The sequence below is a fragment of the Dama dama genome, chromosome 10 (assembly GCF_033118175.1).
Source record: "Dama dama isolate Ldn47 chromosome 10, ASM3311817v1, whole genome shotgun sequence".
In the NCBI taxonomy this organism is placed as follows: Eukaryota; Metazoa; Chordata; class Mammalia; order Artiodactyla; family Cervidae; genus Dama; species Dama dama.
In genome coordinates, this window is record NC_083690.1 from 2,750,630 (window position 1) to 2,766,842 (window position 16,213).

Sequence of the window (16,213 nt, forward strand, 5' to 3'; positions counted from 1 at the left end):
TGACAGGCAGTGGGGGCTGGGGGCGGGCCCTGATGACCCCTCTGCCACCCACAGCCTGACGAGCTGACCAACGCCCTGGAGATCAGCAACATTGTGTTCACAAGCATGTTTGCCTTGGAGATGCTGTTGAAGCTGCTGGCCTGCGGCCCACTGGGCTACATCCGGAACCCCTACAACATCTTTGACGGCATCATTGTGGTCATCAGGTGGGTCCCCTCCTCCCAGGAGCCCCTGGGACCTGGGGAAGCTCCCGTGTCCACCACAGCCCCTGCAGACGGCAGAGCCCCCGCCACTGGGAAAGGCCCTGCCTTCAGGGTGCAGAGGTGGGGTGTCCTGGGGGGGTCATCGCCCCTCCTCACAGGCACTGTCAGGTCCACATGGTGAGGTCAGCTGCAGCTCAGGCAGGAGTTTCTAGAAGCTAGTGGAGCTGCTCCCTGTGGGAACAGAGCAGGTGCTCAGTGGCCCTTCAGCCTTGCAGCCGGCCTCCACTGAGGGCTCAGCCCCCTCAAGGAAGGCCAGCTTGCTGCAGCAAAATCAGCACAGAAAGGACTAGGGGGATCTGGGGAAATTCCCTCTCCCAGGACAAAGCAGGGCCCTTGGGAGTCAAGGGGGCCCCCAGCCTAACGAGAGCAGACAAGCCAGGCACGCTGGGAAGGCGCCCAGTCGAGTCTTCAGAGACACCACCACCACCCCTTAGCCCCTCCGACGCCTTGATGCAGCCGAACCTGCTCCCAGTTGGGGTTGAGCAGAGGCCGCGGTGGCTCCCGGGTGGCCCCCGGGCTGTCGTTCCTACCTCTGGGAAGAGGGTGTCCCAGAGTCAGGGCGGGAGTAGGCACGCGCCGCCCCGAAAGCCGTTCTAACCCTGCCTGCCCCGCTCCCCAGCGTGTGGGAGATCATCGGGCAAGCGGACGGCGGGCTGTCGGTGCTGCGCACCTTCCGGCTGCTGCGGGTGCTCAAGCTGGTGCGCTTCATGCCCGCGCTGCGGCGCCAGCTGGTGGTGCTCATGAAGACCATGGACAACGTGGCCACCTTCTGCATGCTGCTCATGCTTTTCATCTTCATCTTCAGGTGCGCGCGCCGCGCAGAGGCCGCCCTGCTGCGGGTGGTCGCAAGGGGAAGGCCCGAGGCGTTGAGCCCGCGCCGGCGCAGGACGGGAGGCCCCGCCCCCGGCCGGGCCCTCCCACCGCGCCAGCACCGCCCCCAGTCCCGCCCCGGCCGGCACCGCCCACCGCACCATTGGTGCAGGCCCTGGCTTGGGGGCCGGGGGTGCCCTGAGCCTCAAAGTGGAAGACAAATTCAGTCACTGTGGGTTTTACTAGCATTGATTGGGTGCCTCCCATGCCAGGCACCAGCACGCAGTGGGGGACGTGGAACTGTGCCCAAAAGAGCCAAGGGCGAAGGGGGTGGAGGAGGGCGAGGCAGGTGGGCTAGGGCTCCTGGACCACTGCTGCTGTCGCCCGAGCCCAGGGCCTAGGGCCTTGGGGAGGGGCTGGGGCGGAGGGCGGCCCACACAGGCCAGGTGAGACTGACACCCAGTCCTGGCCGCTGCCTGAAGCCAGAGTGGCCTCCAGTGTTCCCCGCGTTCTTGGCTTTGGTCTTAACATCTATAGAATGGAAACAGCTTGCCCATGGACCCTGGGCAGCCCTGCCCAGCAAGCAGCCAGAGGTCTGGGAGGTGCAGAGGAGTGGATGGTGGGCATGGGGTGACCAGGCTGGGTCCCCAGCTCCACACCTGGCCCTCCGCAGCAGTCACTCACTGTACCCCTGCCTGTCCACCCCCCCAGCATCCTTGGCATGCATCTCTTCGGCTGCAAATTCAGCCTGAAAACAGATACCGGAGACACAGTCCCCGACCGAAAGAACTTTGATTCCCTGCTATGGGCCATTGTCACGGTGTTCCAGGTACAGCTGGGCAGGCCGTCCCCTGCTGTGCACGGTGGTCCCTGGGGGGCCACAGACCTGCTCGGAGCTGGCCGAGACCCCTCCGAGGCCACTGGGGGTGAAGAACGGTGGCCGGGATGTTGGGGTGGTGGGCCTGGTCTTACTTGTCCTTCTGTTCCTGAGGCCTGGAGGTGTTCCCCAAGCCAGGATTCCGTCCTGGTGCCCCCTCGGCCCCCACCTTGGGCCCACTCTGCCCGCTGCCCCTCCCCCAGATCCTCACCCAGGAGGACTGGAATGTCGTCCTGTACAACGGCATGGCCTCCACATCCTCCTGGGCCGCCCTGTACTTCGTGGCCCTCATGACCTTTGGCAACTATGTGCTCTTCAACCTGCTGGTGGCCATCCTGGTGGAGGGTTTCCAGGCCGAGGTGAGGGGGAGCTTCCAGGGGAGGTGAAGGGCTTCCAGGGGAGGTGAGGGGGCTTCCAGGGGAGGCGGTGGGAGCCAGGAGTGTGGGGCAGACCTCATCCTCGCCCTGCTGGGCTCTTCTGTCCATGCCCACCCCTTGTGGGCCTGGCCTTTCCATCAGGGGTCCCCCCCGCGGGGAGCCTCACGTGTGCTGTGTGCTTGGCGGGCACAGGGCGATGCCACCAGGTCCGACACAGATGAAGACAAAACATCCACCCACTTGGAGGAAGACTTGGACAAGTTCCGAGACCTCAGGGCCACAGGTGCGTGTGTGGGTGGGGGGCAGGGGTGGGGCAGAGGGGACGCTGCCTCCTGGGTCTGGGCACAGCTGGGTCCTAGGTGGACAGGCTCTCCTTCTGGGAGCCCTGCAGGCTCGAGTGGCCTTCCGTCTCCCCCCTCCCCTAGAGATGAAGATGTACTCGCTGGCGGTGACACCCAACGGGCACCTGGAGGGCCGGGGCAGCCTGCCCCCTCCCCTTATCATGCGCACGGCAGCCACGCCCATGCCCACCCCCAAGAGCTCCCCACACCTGGACGCGGCCCCTGGGCCCCTGGACTCGCGCCGTGGCAGCAGCAGCTCCATGGACCCTCAGCTAGGGGACCAGAAATCTCTGGTAGGGACGGTCCCCTGCCCTGGCCTCAGGGCACCTTCAGGCTCACCCCCCAACACAGCTCCTTAGGCCTTTCCCAGAGATGAGTGAGGGTCCCAAAAGTGCCGTCCCCACTCACACCCCAGAAATCCCTCAGGCCTGAGCACTTTGTTTTCTATAAATGGATCTGGAAAGAGCTGTTCTTACGGGAGGCATATGAATAAGCAAGTAGAATAGCAGGCCAGAAGTTTATCTTCCAATTTGCGCAATGTAAGATAAAAGCTGGCAGAGCACAGAGTGTACAAGAAGGGAAAACAGAGAAGGATGGCAAAAAGGTGTAAAAGCTGAGTACACGAAACAGGTGACGGAAGCCGGGCAGAGGCTTCTGTGCATCACGACCAACAGCGCCCTGTGAAGCTGGGGCCCCCGGTCTTTCCAAACAAACCCAGGAAGCACCACCCCAGAGAGACACAGCCAGAACCGGCTCTGTGCACCTCAGAAGGGCCAGGGAGGGGTGGGTGGAGCAGGACAAGCTAACTTGGGTTGGGGGGGTGGGGGGTGAACCTGGAGGAAAGTCCAGGCAAACCATCGAGAGGGGGGGAAATCAAGTGTCAGTCACAGAAAAGCTGCACGGCCAAGCACATCACAGCTAAGCTGTTAGAGGCCCCAGGAGGAGGACGGGGCTGTTGGGCCAGATTGCAGCTCAGCTCCTGCTGGCCCAGGAGGTGGAAACAGCGAGGGGCAGAGAGCATAGGTGCAGCAAAGGTGAAGTCCCCAGAGCACAGCCCAGTCTCTCTCCTGAGGCAGTGCGCGGCTTCTCCTTGAAAGTCCAGAGCCTGCCAACCAGAAACTGATGAGTGACCCCTCCCCAGAGATCCAGGTCAGCTGCTGGGCCGCATCTGAGGATGCCTGGTCTGTAGCTGGTCCCTGGCCCATTGATGACCATTGATGACCTCCGCCCACCCTCTGGTCCTCAAGCTGGCGTGCGAGGCCCACTTAGGGCTCTGACACCTGCTGGTGGTGTCTCCAGCTCACTGTGCGCCACAGGCATCTCACTGACAGCCCAGTGCCACTGGCAGCTCCCCAGCAGGGCTGTCTGCTCCTTAGAGGAGAGGCCCTATTTAGTTTACACATGCATGTTAGTTGCTCAGTCGTGTCCGACTCTTTGTGGCCCCATAGACTGTAGCCCACCAGGCTCCTGTGTCCGTGGGATTCTTCAGGCAAGAATACTGGAGTGGGTAGCCATTCCCTTCTCCCAACCAGGGAAGCTCATTAAAGGAGATGATCCATGTACGAACGTCACCCACGGGTGTCTGTGGCGATCCCTTTCAGCAGGGAAAGGCCCGTGAGCCAGGTGCCCTGAGGCCAGGGTGTTGGGGGTGACTTGGGAGGGGTGTGACCTGCTCATTCCTGCCCCCGCCCCCCAGTCTAGCCTCCGAAGCTCGCCCTGCACCCCCTGGGGCCCCAACAGTGCCTGGAGCAGCCGGCGCTCCAGCTGGAACAGCCTGGGCCGCGCACCCAGCCTCAAGCGCAGGAGCCAGTGTGGGGAGCGAGAGTCGCTGCTCTCCGGTGAGGGCAGGGGCAGCGGCAGCACTGACGAGGAAGCCGAGGATGGCCGGCCCGGGGCGGGGGCCTCGCCGGGCACACGGGCCACGCCGCTGCGGCGCGCCGAGTCCCTGGACCACCGCAGCACGCTGGATCTGCGGCCCCCACGGCCAGCCACCCTGCTGCCCACCAAGACCCACGACTGCAACGGGCAGGTGCTGGCCCTGCCCAGCGAGTTCTTCCTGCGCATCGACAGCCACAAGGAGGATCCGGCCGAATTTGACGACGACGTGGAGGACGTGAGTGGGGGTGGGCCTCACGTTGGCCCCTTGCCTCCCCCAGTTGTGGGGGCAGCATTCATGGGAGGCCCTGGGGGTGGGAAGCAGGACAGGCTGGGCCAGAGCGCATCCATGGGGAGCTCTGGAGTGGGATTCGCCCCAGGTTCAGCCCCACCTCCAGCTGAGGGCTGGTTCTGGGCTGGAGTCGGTCAGCCAGTGAGACCTCCACAGGGGGAGGGGACGTGCCTTCCCAGCTGGGCACCCTGCTGCCCAGGACTGCTGGGGGCCACCTGGGTGGGGATCTGAGGATGGCCACTCACTGGTCCCCTCGGACCCCAGTGTAGCTCCCTGGCCCAGCACCTGGTGGGTGGACAGGGCTGAGCCTGAAGGTGGAAGGGGCTGGGGTTGGGCAGGCTGGGAGGGGCCCTGAACACCCCCCTTCCCTCCCCAGAGCTGCTGCTTACGGCTGCAGAAGGTGCTGGAGCCGCACAAGCCAGAGTGCTGCCGGAGCCGTGAGCCCTGGGCCCTGTATCTCTTCTCTCCGCAGAACAGGTGAGGGGTGTGCCTGGGAGAGCTGACTCTACCCTGGGGGCCCCCTTCGTCCCTACCAGACGTGAGCTCTGTGGACAGAAGCCAGGGCTTGGCCAGGACTGTCCAAAAACGCCCATTCCTGGCCCCCAGGTTCCGTGTCTCCTGCCAAAAGATCATTGCTCACAAGATGTTCGATCACGTCGTCCTCGTCTTCATCTTCCTCAACTGCATCACCATTGCCCTGGAGAGGCCCGACATTGACCCGGGCAGCACCGTGAGGCTCTCTCCTCGCTGGGGGGGGGTGTGGGGGGGTGGGGTGCATTCCACGGCCACCACCGGCCCCTCCCATTGTCCTGTCTCCTGCAGGAGCGCGTTTTCCTCAGCGTCTCCAACTACATCTTCACAGCGATCTTCGTGGTGGAGATGATGGTGAAGGTACACCGTGTCCTTGGGGACCCGGGGATCTGTTTGTGGCCTTGCGGCCACGGCCGCAACCACGTGTACAGGGCGTAGGTCCACAAGCCTGTCCTCTGCACTCTCCAGGTGGTGGCCCTGGGCCTCGTCTCGGGTGAGCACGCCTACCTGCAGAGCAGCTGGAACATACTGGACGGGGTGCTGGTCCTGGTGTCCCTGGTGGACATCGTCGTGGCCATGGCCTCGGCTGGCGGCGCCAAGATCCTGGGCATCCTGCGTGTGCTGCGCCTGCTGCGGACCCTGCGGCCTCTGAGGTGGATGGGGCCGCGGGGCGGAGCCAAAGGAGCGGACGGAGGCAGGGGGGCGGGGCCGCGGGTGGGGCGGGGTCCAGGCAGGAGAGGCAGTGCTGGCCTCCTCCTGGTGGCAGCTCCCTTGGGCGCGCCCAGCAAGCGCGTTCCTTCTGGCCCTCTTCCAGGGTCATCAGCCGTGCGCCGGGCCTCAAACTGGTGGTGGAGACTCTGATATCATCCCTCAGGCCCATCGGGAACATCGTCCTCATCTGCTGTGCCTTCTTCATCATCTTCGGCATCCTCGGGGTGCAGGTGCGTGGCCTGCCTGTCTGAGGGACGGTGGCAGTGGGCAGCAGCGGCGCAGTCGCCCGGGAAGACCGCGGCCCGAGCAGGCAGGGAGAGGGAGGGCCCGTGAGGGGGCGGGGGGTGGTGGGGCAGGGCCTGGCCCTCTGGGTGACCGCCCCTCCCGGTCAGCTCTTCAAGGGGAAGTTTTACTACTGCGAGGGCGCCGACACCAGGAACATTTCCACTAAGGCCGAGTGCAGGGCCGCACACTACCGTTGGGTGCGACGCAAGTACAACTTCGACAACCTGGGCCAGGTGGGCGGGGCTGGGGCGGGGCGGGCGGGCCTGGAGGGTGACTCACCCAGCGCAGCCCTGATCTGGAGGGCGGGAGCCGCAGGGTCTCAGCCCACGAGTTAGGAGGGTCCGCGGTGAGCGAGCCGCGGCAGCGCGTGTGGCCCTGCGGGGCGCGCCCAGCAGGAGGCCGCGCCCAGAGGTGCCCGCCTTGCTCTGGCCTCGCAGGCGCTGATGTCGCTGTTCGTGCTCTCGTCCAAGGACGGCTGGGTGAACATCATGTACGACGGGCTGGACGCCGTGGGCGTGGACCAGCAGGTGCGGCGGGCGGCCCTGCGCCTCCGCGCGGGCCTTCTCCTTTGGTCTCCGTTCATCTCAGGGAGCGCAATGTCCCCCGAGACGAGGCTGCCTTTGGCCTCCGGGGACGTCCGCAGAGGTCCACGTCGGGGGTCAGCGCCCGTGGGCGGGGCTCAGCGCGTGTGGGCGGGGTCAGTGCCCGTGGGCGGGGCTCAGCGCGTGTGGGCGGGGGCAGTGCCCGTGGGCGGGCCGGCACCCACGCGCGCTCCTGTGCCGCAGCCCGTGCCCAACCACAACCCATGGATGCTGCTCTACTTCATCTCCTTCCTGCTCATCGTCAGCTTCTTCGTGCTCAACATGTTCGTGGGCGTCGTGGTGGAGAACTTCCACAAGTGCCGGCAGCACCAGGAGGCCGAGGAGGCGCGGCGGCGCGAGGAGAAGCGGCAGCGTCGCCTGGAGAGGAAGCGCAGGAGTAAGGCCCTCCCGGTGGCGGTGGCCGGTGGCTACCTGCGCGTCGCCCAGCCCCCCATCCACCTGAGCCGCCTTTTCGCCTATGGGAGGGTGGCTGGGGACCGGGGGGCTAGCCAGGGGCAGCTCCGAGACCTGGCTGCTGCCGCCGGAACCGGGGTCCGCCTTGCCCCCGGCCCAGGGCTGTGGGGACTGCACCCGGGCAGCGGCTCAGCACCCTGGCCCCGGAGCCCCCCGCCTGGCCCCACTCCCCTCGGCCCTGGCCTCTCCAGATGGCTCTGCACGCTCGCCCTTCATGTCCTCAGAGGACGGCTGCGGAGGAGGCAGGGGGCCCTTCCCAGGAGGCACAGGGATGAGACCCCAGCCCCCACGCCCACCACTGCAGGGGCAGGCTCACCCCGCTTTTGTGTTCTCACGCCTCGGTGGGGGGAGCAAGCAGAGCCATTCAAGACAGAGAGAGGGTCTTAGGACACCCCTGCCCAAGCTGGGGAGCAGAGTGGGCTTCTTCCAGGAGGGGTCCTGGCCCCGCCCACCGGCCAGCTCAGACCATCTCCTTGTCTTTCCAGGCACTTTCCCCAACCCAGGTACCTGCCCCCCACCTCGCATGCCTCAGTCCCGCTTCTGCCCGCCACTGCATGGGGCTGCGGACTGGCCTGACCTCCGCCCCTCTGCCCCTGCCACAGGGAAGGTTGGACATTGCAGGAGGGTGCCAAGCCCCCTGGGGTCCACCGCAGGGTCAGCACGGGATGGCTGCGGGGTGCCAGGTGCCAGTGGGAGGAGAAGGGGTTGCTGGCTGGCCTGCCTGGTGTTCACGCTGCTGCCTCTGAGCCCGTGTGTGCACGCCTGGCTTGCACGCCTGCCTGCTATGCTGGGACGCCTGCCGGCTGGTTGCCCCACATCCTCAGCGATGGCCGGGCCTCACCGGCCTCTGGCCCCCTTGGCTGCTGCGCTGAGCTCTCTAGTGACCGCATGCAGACCGAGGAGCATGCGGGCCCCAGGGAGGGGTGGTTCCCATTGGCCCCGCTCTCCCTGGTCCCTGCCCATGGGTGCTGAGGCCAGGGAGGGCCCCTGTGCAGTGGGGGCAGCTGTGCCCCCGGGAGTCACTGCAGGCAGGAGTTAGTGCAGACAGAGCTGTTGGGAGATGCACCCCCTCCCCTCCCCCAGGTCATGGCCACCAACCTCAGATGGACCGGAGGGCAGGCAGACCCCAGACAGCAGGCACATGGCCACAGGCCTCCTGGAGGACAGGGAGCGGAGGGACTCTGGGCCTGGTGGCCAGAACGCAGCACATGCCCAGCCAGGGAGATGGGGGTATAGAGGGTTGCCCTTCCCTGCTCTGCCTTGAGACTGCCCCTGCCCCCCCAAAAAGCTCCCATCTGCCCCTCCCTTCATCACTGAGGTATCTCTGAACCCTGATGCCAGTCCAGGAGAGTAGACCACACAGGCTCTGGCTGGGGACCTCCTGGCAGGGTGTGGGGTCCAGACAGGGCCCCAGGGCAGGGCCCAAGTGGAGTCTCAGCTTCTGCGCCCACTCCAGGGACCTGCTCTGAGGCTGAGGCCCTCTTGGAGGAGGAGGTCAGTGGGTGACCTGCCCCGAGGCCCACGCGGGAGCCTGGGCCCTCCCCTAGCCCCCTGACTGCCCAGCCCCTGGGAGGCAGCCCTCTTGTCCCGCCCCACCCACCCACTCACCGCCGCGCTCTCCCCGCAGAGGCCCAGCGCCGGCCCTACTATGCAGACTACTCGCCCACCCGCCGCTCCATCCACACTCTGTGCACCAGCCACTACCTGGACCTCTTCATCACCTTCATCATCGGCGTCAACGTCATCACCATGTCCATGGAGCACTACAACCAGCCCAAGGTGGGGCTCGCTGTCTTGACACACTGGCCCCCATGCCTCCAGGCCTGCGGCCGGCGCCGTGGGGTGGGGGGGACGGTCGCCAAGGTTGGGGTCCATTGCCAGCTGGGTGGTGCTACCCTGAGAACTGGAGGCCCCAGGTCTGCAACGCTGTCTGAGCCCTCGCCGGGGCTTGTGGGATACGTGGAGGTGTGGCTTGAATAAAGGGCCCTCCTTCCTTTAAAGCCAGTGGACACTCCCAGGGCCACCTGTTCCAAGGGCATCCTTGACCCCGTGACAGGTTCCATCCAAAACACTGGCTGGGGGATGTCCCTAAGTCCAGGAAAGGTCAGACTGAGAGGGTGATGCTCTCAGATCCCATCTCCATTATTTCATCAAAGACGGGACGCCCCCTCCTCCCAAAACAGCTGAGAGCCTCTGACTCCGTAGCTGAAGCTGAGCCCGTCTGGCGGGCTGGCTCCTGCGCTGAGCTGTGGGTGGGACTGGTCCAGGCAGGGCCGGGAGTCTGGGTTCCCAGCAGCAGGTTCCTCCAACTGAGGGTCATCCTGAGAATGCTGCAAGGGTCAGGCCAGGCAGGCCTCCCTAAGCCGGCATAGACCTGCATCCAGTAATAGGCCTGTCTGTGGGCGGGACTGGGGTGCCCGGGGCAGCGGAGCAGAGAGGCAGCGGGGCGGGGCGGGCAGCATTACAGGGGGCGGGTGGGAAGGGCTGTTGGGCTGGGAGCCTGACGTTCAGGAGCCTGGTGCTGGCCCCCAGGCTCTGGACGAGGCCCTCAAGTACTGCAATTACGTGTTCACCATCGTCTTTGTCGTGGAGGCCATGCTGAAGTTGGTGGCCTTTGGGTTCCGGAGGTTCTTCAAGGACAGGTGTGTGGGGTGGGGCAGGTGGGCGCCAAGGCCAGAGGCCTGCAGAGGGGATGGTGCTGAGCAGGGGTGCCCTTGGTGACACTAGACGTTCCCAGGGGGCGGGGAGGGGGCTCCGGGGGCTCCAAAGGGCTGGGGGTGCCGGGGAGGAGGCACTGGCCCTCGCTGAGCCATGCCTGCCCACCCGCCCAGGTGGAACCAGCTGGACCTGGCCATCGTCCTGCTGTCCATCATGGGCATCACGCTGGAGGAGATCGAGATGAACGCAGCACTGCCCATCAACCCCACCATCATCCGAATCATGCGTGTCCTCCGCATCGCCCGCGGTAGGCCGCCGCCCGCCTGAGCCCCGCGCCATTGGAGGGCCCACCCCCACCTCCTGCCTCACCCGCCCCAGTGGACCGACTCGGGGGGACGCGTGGTCTGGGTCAGACCAGCCCCACCCCCACTAATGGTCAGCTCCCTGTCCTAGTCCTGAAGCTGCTCAAGATGGCCACGGGCATGCGGGCCCTGCTGGACACGGTGGTCCAGGCACTGCCCCAGGTAGGTCGGCCGCTCGGGGGCCTGGCCTGGGTCTGGCTCCCCTGCCCCCAGGGTGGGCATCACAGATGCCCCCAAGAGGACAAGGCTGCAGGAGGGCCTCGCTCACTGGTCAGGCATCATTCGTTCACGTGGTCTTTCTAGTCTTGAGACAAACGCAATTATCAAGCCCCTCCCCGCCACCTACAGGGAGTAATGGGCTGCTGAGCTGTGCTGTGAGGGGGCGGCCCGCCTGCTTTCCGGCCTCACTCTAGTCTCTCTGGGGAAGACCAGGGCCCACCCGCCGGTGCAGTTCTGTGCTCAGTGGCTCTGGGCAGAGGGCAGGGCCTGTGGCTGCCCTGGGCTTGTCGAGTTTGGAGGACCACACCCAGGGCTCAGGTGTTGGCCAAAGGCCTGTCTCTCCTGAAGCCAGTTCAGGCCCTGCATCCTCACGTCCTGTGTCCACAGCCCCCGCCCTGACCCTGTGTGGCTTCTTGAGTTCAAAGTCTCATTGCCCCATCTGTGCAGTATTCAGCCCCTGAGCCAGTCCACCCTGGCATCCGTGTGTCCATCTGACCGTGACTCCAGCCCTCTCAACAAGCCATCCAGCCACCCAGGCTTCTATCCATCCATTCAGACAGTTGTCTGTCCCCCATCTACCAGATGCCTAGCTGTCCATCATCCAGCCCTCCTGGCCACTGTCCACCGGCCCAGCATATATCTATCCACACGCTGCCTCCCCAGCCGTACACACCCTGCATCTTCAGCTGGCCTCCACTGGTCCCCAGCAGCCTTTCTCAGCCCCCAGTTACACCCTTAGTGCTCCTGGGTACCTGCCCCCTGTCTGTGGGAGCGGGGGGTGGGGCGCGGGGTGAAGCCCAGGCCCCAGCCACCCCTGGTGTGATCCCTCTGGGGGCTGGTGAAGAGGGGGACCACCCACATCAGAGTCAGGAAGGTGTGGAGGAGGGGCGGCAAATTCCTGGAAGAGTCCGGGGCAGGGGTGGGGCAAGACCTGGCTGCCTGCAGAGCTTCCGCCTTCAGCTCCCCGTGGAGACCCTGAGGCTGGAGTCCGCCGGAGTCGCTCCGAGGCACTCGGGAGCAGAGGAGCTGGATGCAGCCCCCCGGGTGCAGGGCAGGTGTGAGGGCCAAGGAGGGGCCCTGGGCACCAGGCAGCCCTGGGGCCACAGGAGCCTCGAGGCCAGGAGGCCTGGAGCAAGCACAGGGCTCAGGGCAGGCCTGGGAACTCGCAGGGCAGATCGCGGGTGGGGGGCGGGGTGGGCTGAGCTCCCTGACCTCGCTCCGCTTCTCTCCCGTGTAGGTAGGGAACCTCGGCCTGCTTTTCATGCTCCTGTTTTTTATCTATGCTGCCCTGGGAGTGGAGCTGTTCGGGAGGCTCGGTGAGTGCGGCGGCGCGGTGACCCACCCGCCAGACACGCCCGGGAGGCGCAGCTTCACGCATGCGCTCAGGGCGCTGGCCTGGCCTCCAGCCCGTCCCCTGTGGACGCGGCGCACGCAGACGCACTGTGCAGACCCGCGCGCGTGTTCACACCCAGGCCAGGCCGACAGAGCCGCACACGTATGACTGCACGCGCAAACACGGGTGTGGCTCCAAGTCTCCCCGCCCCCAAGGTCGTGCTGCAGGCAGGCTTTCCTCAGACCGCCCCGGCGGCGGCTCGGCCAGTCTGGGTGGGGGCCTGTGGGGACCTTTCATGGCAGCCCAGGTCCTATGGGAGCCCCCTCGCACTGGGTGTCAGTGAACGGAACGCTCAGTGGGTTCCAGGAGCCACCAGTGGGCCTGTGTGGGAGGGGGTCGAGGTGGCTGTCACCTTTGAGGGTCTGCCCAGACCCCGAAGTTGGTGCCCCAACCCTGGGCCTGGCGACTCCCAGGCCTGACCCAGCATCTGGGGCTCTCCGGGGCCAGGGCTGCCTGGTCATTCCGCAGAGCAGGGGACTTGCTGCGCCACCGCCCTGCACCCCGAGGAGCATGGCTTTCTCCCGGGGGAGGGCAGGCCCATGTGTGCCCCGGCCCCGTGGGGCAGGCTGACCCGGTCGCTCCCGGCAGAATGCAGTGAGGACAACCCCTGCGAGGGCCTGAGCAGACACGCCACCTTCTCTAACTTCGGCATGGCCTTTCTCACGCTGTTCCGCGTGTCCACCGGGGACAACTGGAATGGGATCATGAAGGTACGGGCTGGCGCGGTGGACGGGGCAATGGGAGCCCCCTGAGTGGGGGGCTGCAGGCAGAGCTGGGACCCTGCCCGCCCCCCTCTGCCCGCAGGACACGCTACGCGAGTGCGCCCGCGAGGACAAGCACTGCCTCACCTACCTGCCGGCCATCTCGCCCATCTACTTCGTCACCTTCGTGCTGGTGGCCCAGTTCGTGCTGGTCAACGTGGTGGTGGCCGTGCTCATGAAGCACCTGGAGGAGAGCAACAAGGAGGCCCGCGAGGACGCCGAGCTGGACGCGGAGCTCGAGATGGAGATGGCGCAGGGGTCCCCCGCCCGGCCCAGGCCCGCGGCCCCGCAGAGCCCCGGCGCCTCGCCGGACTCCCCCAATGTGCTGGTGGTGCGCAAGGTGTCGGTGTCCAGGATGCTCTCGCTGCCCAACGACAGCTACATGTTCCGGCCCGTGGTGCCTGCGGCAGCCGCTCACCCCCACCCGCTACAGGAGGTGGAGATGGAGACCTACGCGGGCGCTTCAGGTACGGCCCCGGGCAGAGGCAGCCTGGCCCTGGGCGGGCGGGGCCGACGGGGCGGGGCCGGGGCGGAGCTGGAGGGGCGGTGGGCGATGGGGGCGGGGTGGGCGGAGTCAGATGGGGCAGAGGGGCGGTGGGGTGGGGCCAGAGGGACCGTGGGAGCTGGGCAGAGGGGGCCGGGGCGGGCCCGCTAGGAGTGGATTCGCATTTCTGGCGCTTTCCTGCCGCAGGCCGGGCCACCACCGCCCACTCGCCGCCTGTGGAGTCCTGCGCCTCCCTCCAGGTCCCTTCTGCTGTGTCCTCCCCGGCCAGGGGTGGCGACACCCTCTGTGCCCTGCCCCCTCGGGGTGCAGCCCGCTCGCCTAGTGTCGGCCGGCTGCTCTGCAGACAGGTAGGAGGCGTTTTTTGGGTCCTCAGCCAAGTCCTGGGATCTCTGTGGGGTTCCCTCCCCATTTGAAGCGTGAGAGATGTGGGCGCTAGGCCCTTGGAGTCTGTAATGACCACACCCGGCCACGGGGTCCCACGGCCCCTTAAACAGCAGACTAAGCCCCCCAGACCCCCCCCTCCCCAGAAACCGTGCTGGCGAGCCTGGCTGCAGCCAGAGATCCTCTCCTGCCTGAGCCTTTGGCCCCCCTCCCTTCCCCCTCCTGCCTGGGGAGCCAAGCTGATCTAGTACCGCAGTCAAGCAGCGGCTGCAGCCGGGGTCTGTGCCCCTTGGGGTTTCCAGGGCCCTGGGCAGGCTCTGCCCACAGAAGCTTGGCCTCCAGTCCCCCCCACACGACCAGAATTGGTGAGGGTCCCTCTGCTCCAGTTGCGGGGCAAGTGCGTCCACACCAGCATCTTGAAGCCTCATCTCATCCTGGCCCATAGCCTTGGGGGTCACAAGGTCACCTGGCCTGGAGTGGGGAGGGAGTCCCTCTGGCTGGTCTCACCTGACTCCCTGCTTTTGCAGGAGGCCGTTCGCACGGAGTCCCTGGAAGGGCAGGTTGATGGCACTGGGGCCAGCAGCCCATACTGGGGAGAGCCCGGCGGGAAAACCCCCGTGAGGCAGGCATCCCTGGGGCCTTCCATGCAGTCCCCACCACGGTCCCCGCGGCCCGCCAGCATCCGCACCCGCAAGCACACTTCTGGACAGCACTGCCTCTCCAGCCGGCCGCCGGCCCCAGGTGGGGAGGAGGCCGAGGCCCCAGACCCAGCCGATGAGGAGGTCAGCCACATCACCAGCTCTGCCCGCAGTCCTTCGGCCTCGCCCACTGCCCGTGGGATGGTGGGCGGCGAGCCAGGTCTGCACAGGCTCTACAGCGTGGACGCCCGGGGCTTCCTGGACCAGCCGGGCCGGGTGGACGAGCAGAGGCGACCCTCGGGAGAGCCGGGTGTCGGAGACAGCCGTCCAGAGGCCGGGGAGGCAAAGCCCCGGGCCCTGGAGGCCGAGCTGGCCCTGGGGGCACGCAGGAAGAAGAAGATGAGCCCCCCCTGCATCTCCATAGAGCCCCCCGCAGAGGATGAGGGTGCGGCCAGGGCCCCTGCGGCAGAGGGCAGCAGCACCACCCTGCGGCGGCGAACCCCATCCTGCGAGGCTGTGCCCCACAGAGACCCCCTGGAGCCCGCAGACGGCGCAGGGCTGGACGCTGCTGCCAAGGGGGAGCGGCGGGGCCAGGCCCCCTGCCGCACAGAACACCTGACCGTCCCGAACTTCGCCTTTGAGCCGCTGGACGTGGGGGGCCCCAGTGGGGACCTGTTCACGGATGGGGGCCATGGGGCTGCCCCAGAACCCAGACCCTCTTCTTCAGGCACCACAGCCCCTCCTGAACCCCGGGAGACGGAGCCCCCAGTGCCCTCAGGAGTCCCCCCAGAGGAGGGGCGGGGGGTGCACCTCACCGTCCCTGAGAGCCCTCCGAAGAGAGTGTCCCCCCCGGCTGTGCCAGTCCCGGGTGACAGCGTGGATGAGCCCGTGTAGCCCGGGTGCAGTGCCCACAGGCTTTGGCACTGGGGTTGGGGTGCGCCCAGCAGTGTGGCGGCCAGGACAGGGCTGTGTGTGGATCCTGGCTCGGGCCCCCCGAGGGCAGAGGAGCCAGAAGGATGTCAGCACAGGGAGAGGGTGGCCCATGCCGTTCTGGGCATGTGGAGCAGCGGGAGCCCACAGCCCGAGGCCTCCGTCCTATCGATTCAGGTTTGGGGTTTCCCAGTGTGCCGAGGTGGTCCCGGGCCATGTTGGCGGCCTGCTCAGGAGTTCCAGGAACAAGGACCAGAAACTGAACAGGAGGAGGAAGGCAGAGGCCGCCCTGCGGAGCCCGCCCAGCAGAGCCCCATCTTCACGTCCACTTCTTTTTATAGGGAACACGCCTGGGGCCGCTCGCGCCCTCTGGTGGCAGCTTCCTGCCAAAGGCCGCCGTGGCCACGCTTTCCGTCACTCACAGTCTCGAGTTCTCATCCGTGTCTCCACCACTCATTGCTGTCTCATCTCCCCTCCACACCCACTCCCCGCTGTTCCAACCCCTCCGGATTCCAGAGAGCACCTTGACTCTGGTCTCTGGGAAATGACCGGTCGCCAGGGAGTGGGGACCGTGCAATAAGACCCCCCACTGCCCGTGGGGCCTGGGTCAAGACTTTGAGCTGATGGCCCCGTCGTTTCACTTTCTTTTATAAATTCAGGTTAAACGTTTGCAATAATCCGATGCGGAAAACTCGGCTTCTCAAGTCAAGGGGAGGTGGGGGGGCTGCAAAGCAGAGCGGAATAAATATTAACTTATTTAAGAAACACGTTGGATTTCCACCGCCAGAATTGGCACCCCCCTCCCTCGTGGGAAAGTGGCCAGCCTGTGGCCTTAGCAAGGGCAGACCTGGGTGATGCCACCACCAGCGCCACGGGCTCCACAGAGCTCCCCTGCCCCCTGTAGGTCCTCAGCACTCCCCAGTTCCCCACCCCACCCCCACCACACTCC

General features: G+C 66.3%; 1 protein-coding gene across 1 annotated transcript in view; it reads left to right on the forward strand.

Moving 5' to 3' along the window:
- CACNA1H (calcium voltage-gated channel subunit alpha1 H) overlaps positions 1-16,000 on the forward strand; it is a 56,955-nt gene extending 40,955 nt beyond the window's left edge. Inside the window, exons 10-34 of the mRNA XM_061153873.1 lie at positions 55-206; positions 883-1,068; positions 1,785-1,902; positions 2,154-2,309; positions 2,520-2,610; positions 2,753-2,961; positions 4,365-4,781; positions 5,212-5,312; positions 5,442-5,565; positions 5,658-5,726; positions 5,835-6,019; positions 6,181-6,307; positions 6,470-6,595; positions 6,800-6,889; positions 7,148-7,340; positions 7,903-7,920; positions 9,045-9,196; positions 9,950-10,059; positions 10,249-10,382; positions 10,529-10,599; positions 11,894-11,972; positions 12,638-12,759; positions 12,854-13,277; positions 13,502-13,662; positions 14,224-16,000. Coding sequence (XP_061009856.1) covers positions 55-206; positions 883-1,068; positions 1,785-1,902; positions 2,154-2,309; positions 2,520-2,610; positions 2,753-2,961; positions 4,365-4,781; positions 5,212-5,312; positions 5,442-5,565; positions 5,658-5,726; positions 5,835-6,019; positions 6,181-6,307; positions 6,470-6,595; positions 6,800-6,889; positions 7,148-7,340; positions 7,903-7,920; positions 9,045-9,196; positions 9,950-10,059; positions 10,249-10,382; positions 10,529-10,599; positions 11,894-11,972; positions 12,638-12,759; positions 12,854-13,277; positions 13,502-13,662; positions 14,224-15,228 — 4,620 coding nt within the window. The 3' untranslated portion in view covers positions 15,229-16,000. The remainder of the gene's footprint in view (positions 1-54; positions 207-882; positions 1,069-1,784; positions 1,903-2,153; positions 2,310-2,519; positions 2,611-2,752; positions 2,962-4,364; positions 4,782-5,211; positions 5,313-5,441; positions 5,566-5,657; positions 5,727-5,834; positions 6,020-6,180; positions 6,308-6,469; positions 6,596-6,799; positions 6,890-7,147; positions 7,341-7,902; positions 7,921-9,044; positions 9,197-9,949; positions 10,060-10,248; positions 10,383-10,528; positions 10,600-11,893; positions 11,973-12,637; positions 12,760-12,853; positions 13,278-13,501; positions 13,663-14,223) is intronic.
- The last annotated feature ends 213 nt before the right edge of the window (positions 16,001-16,213 follow it).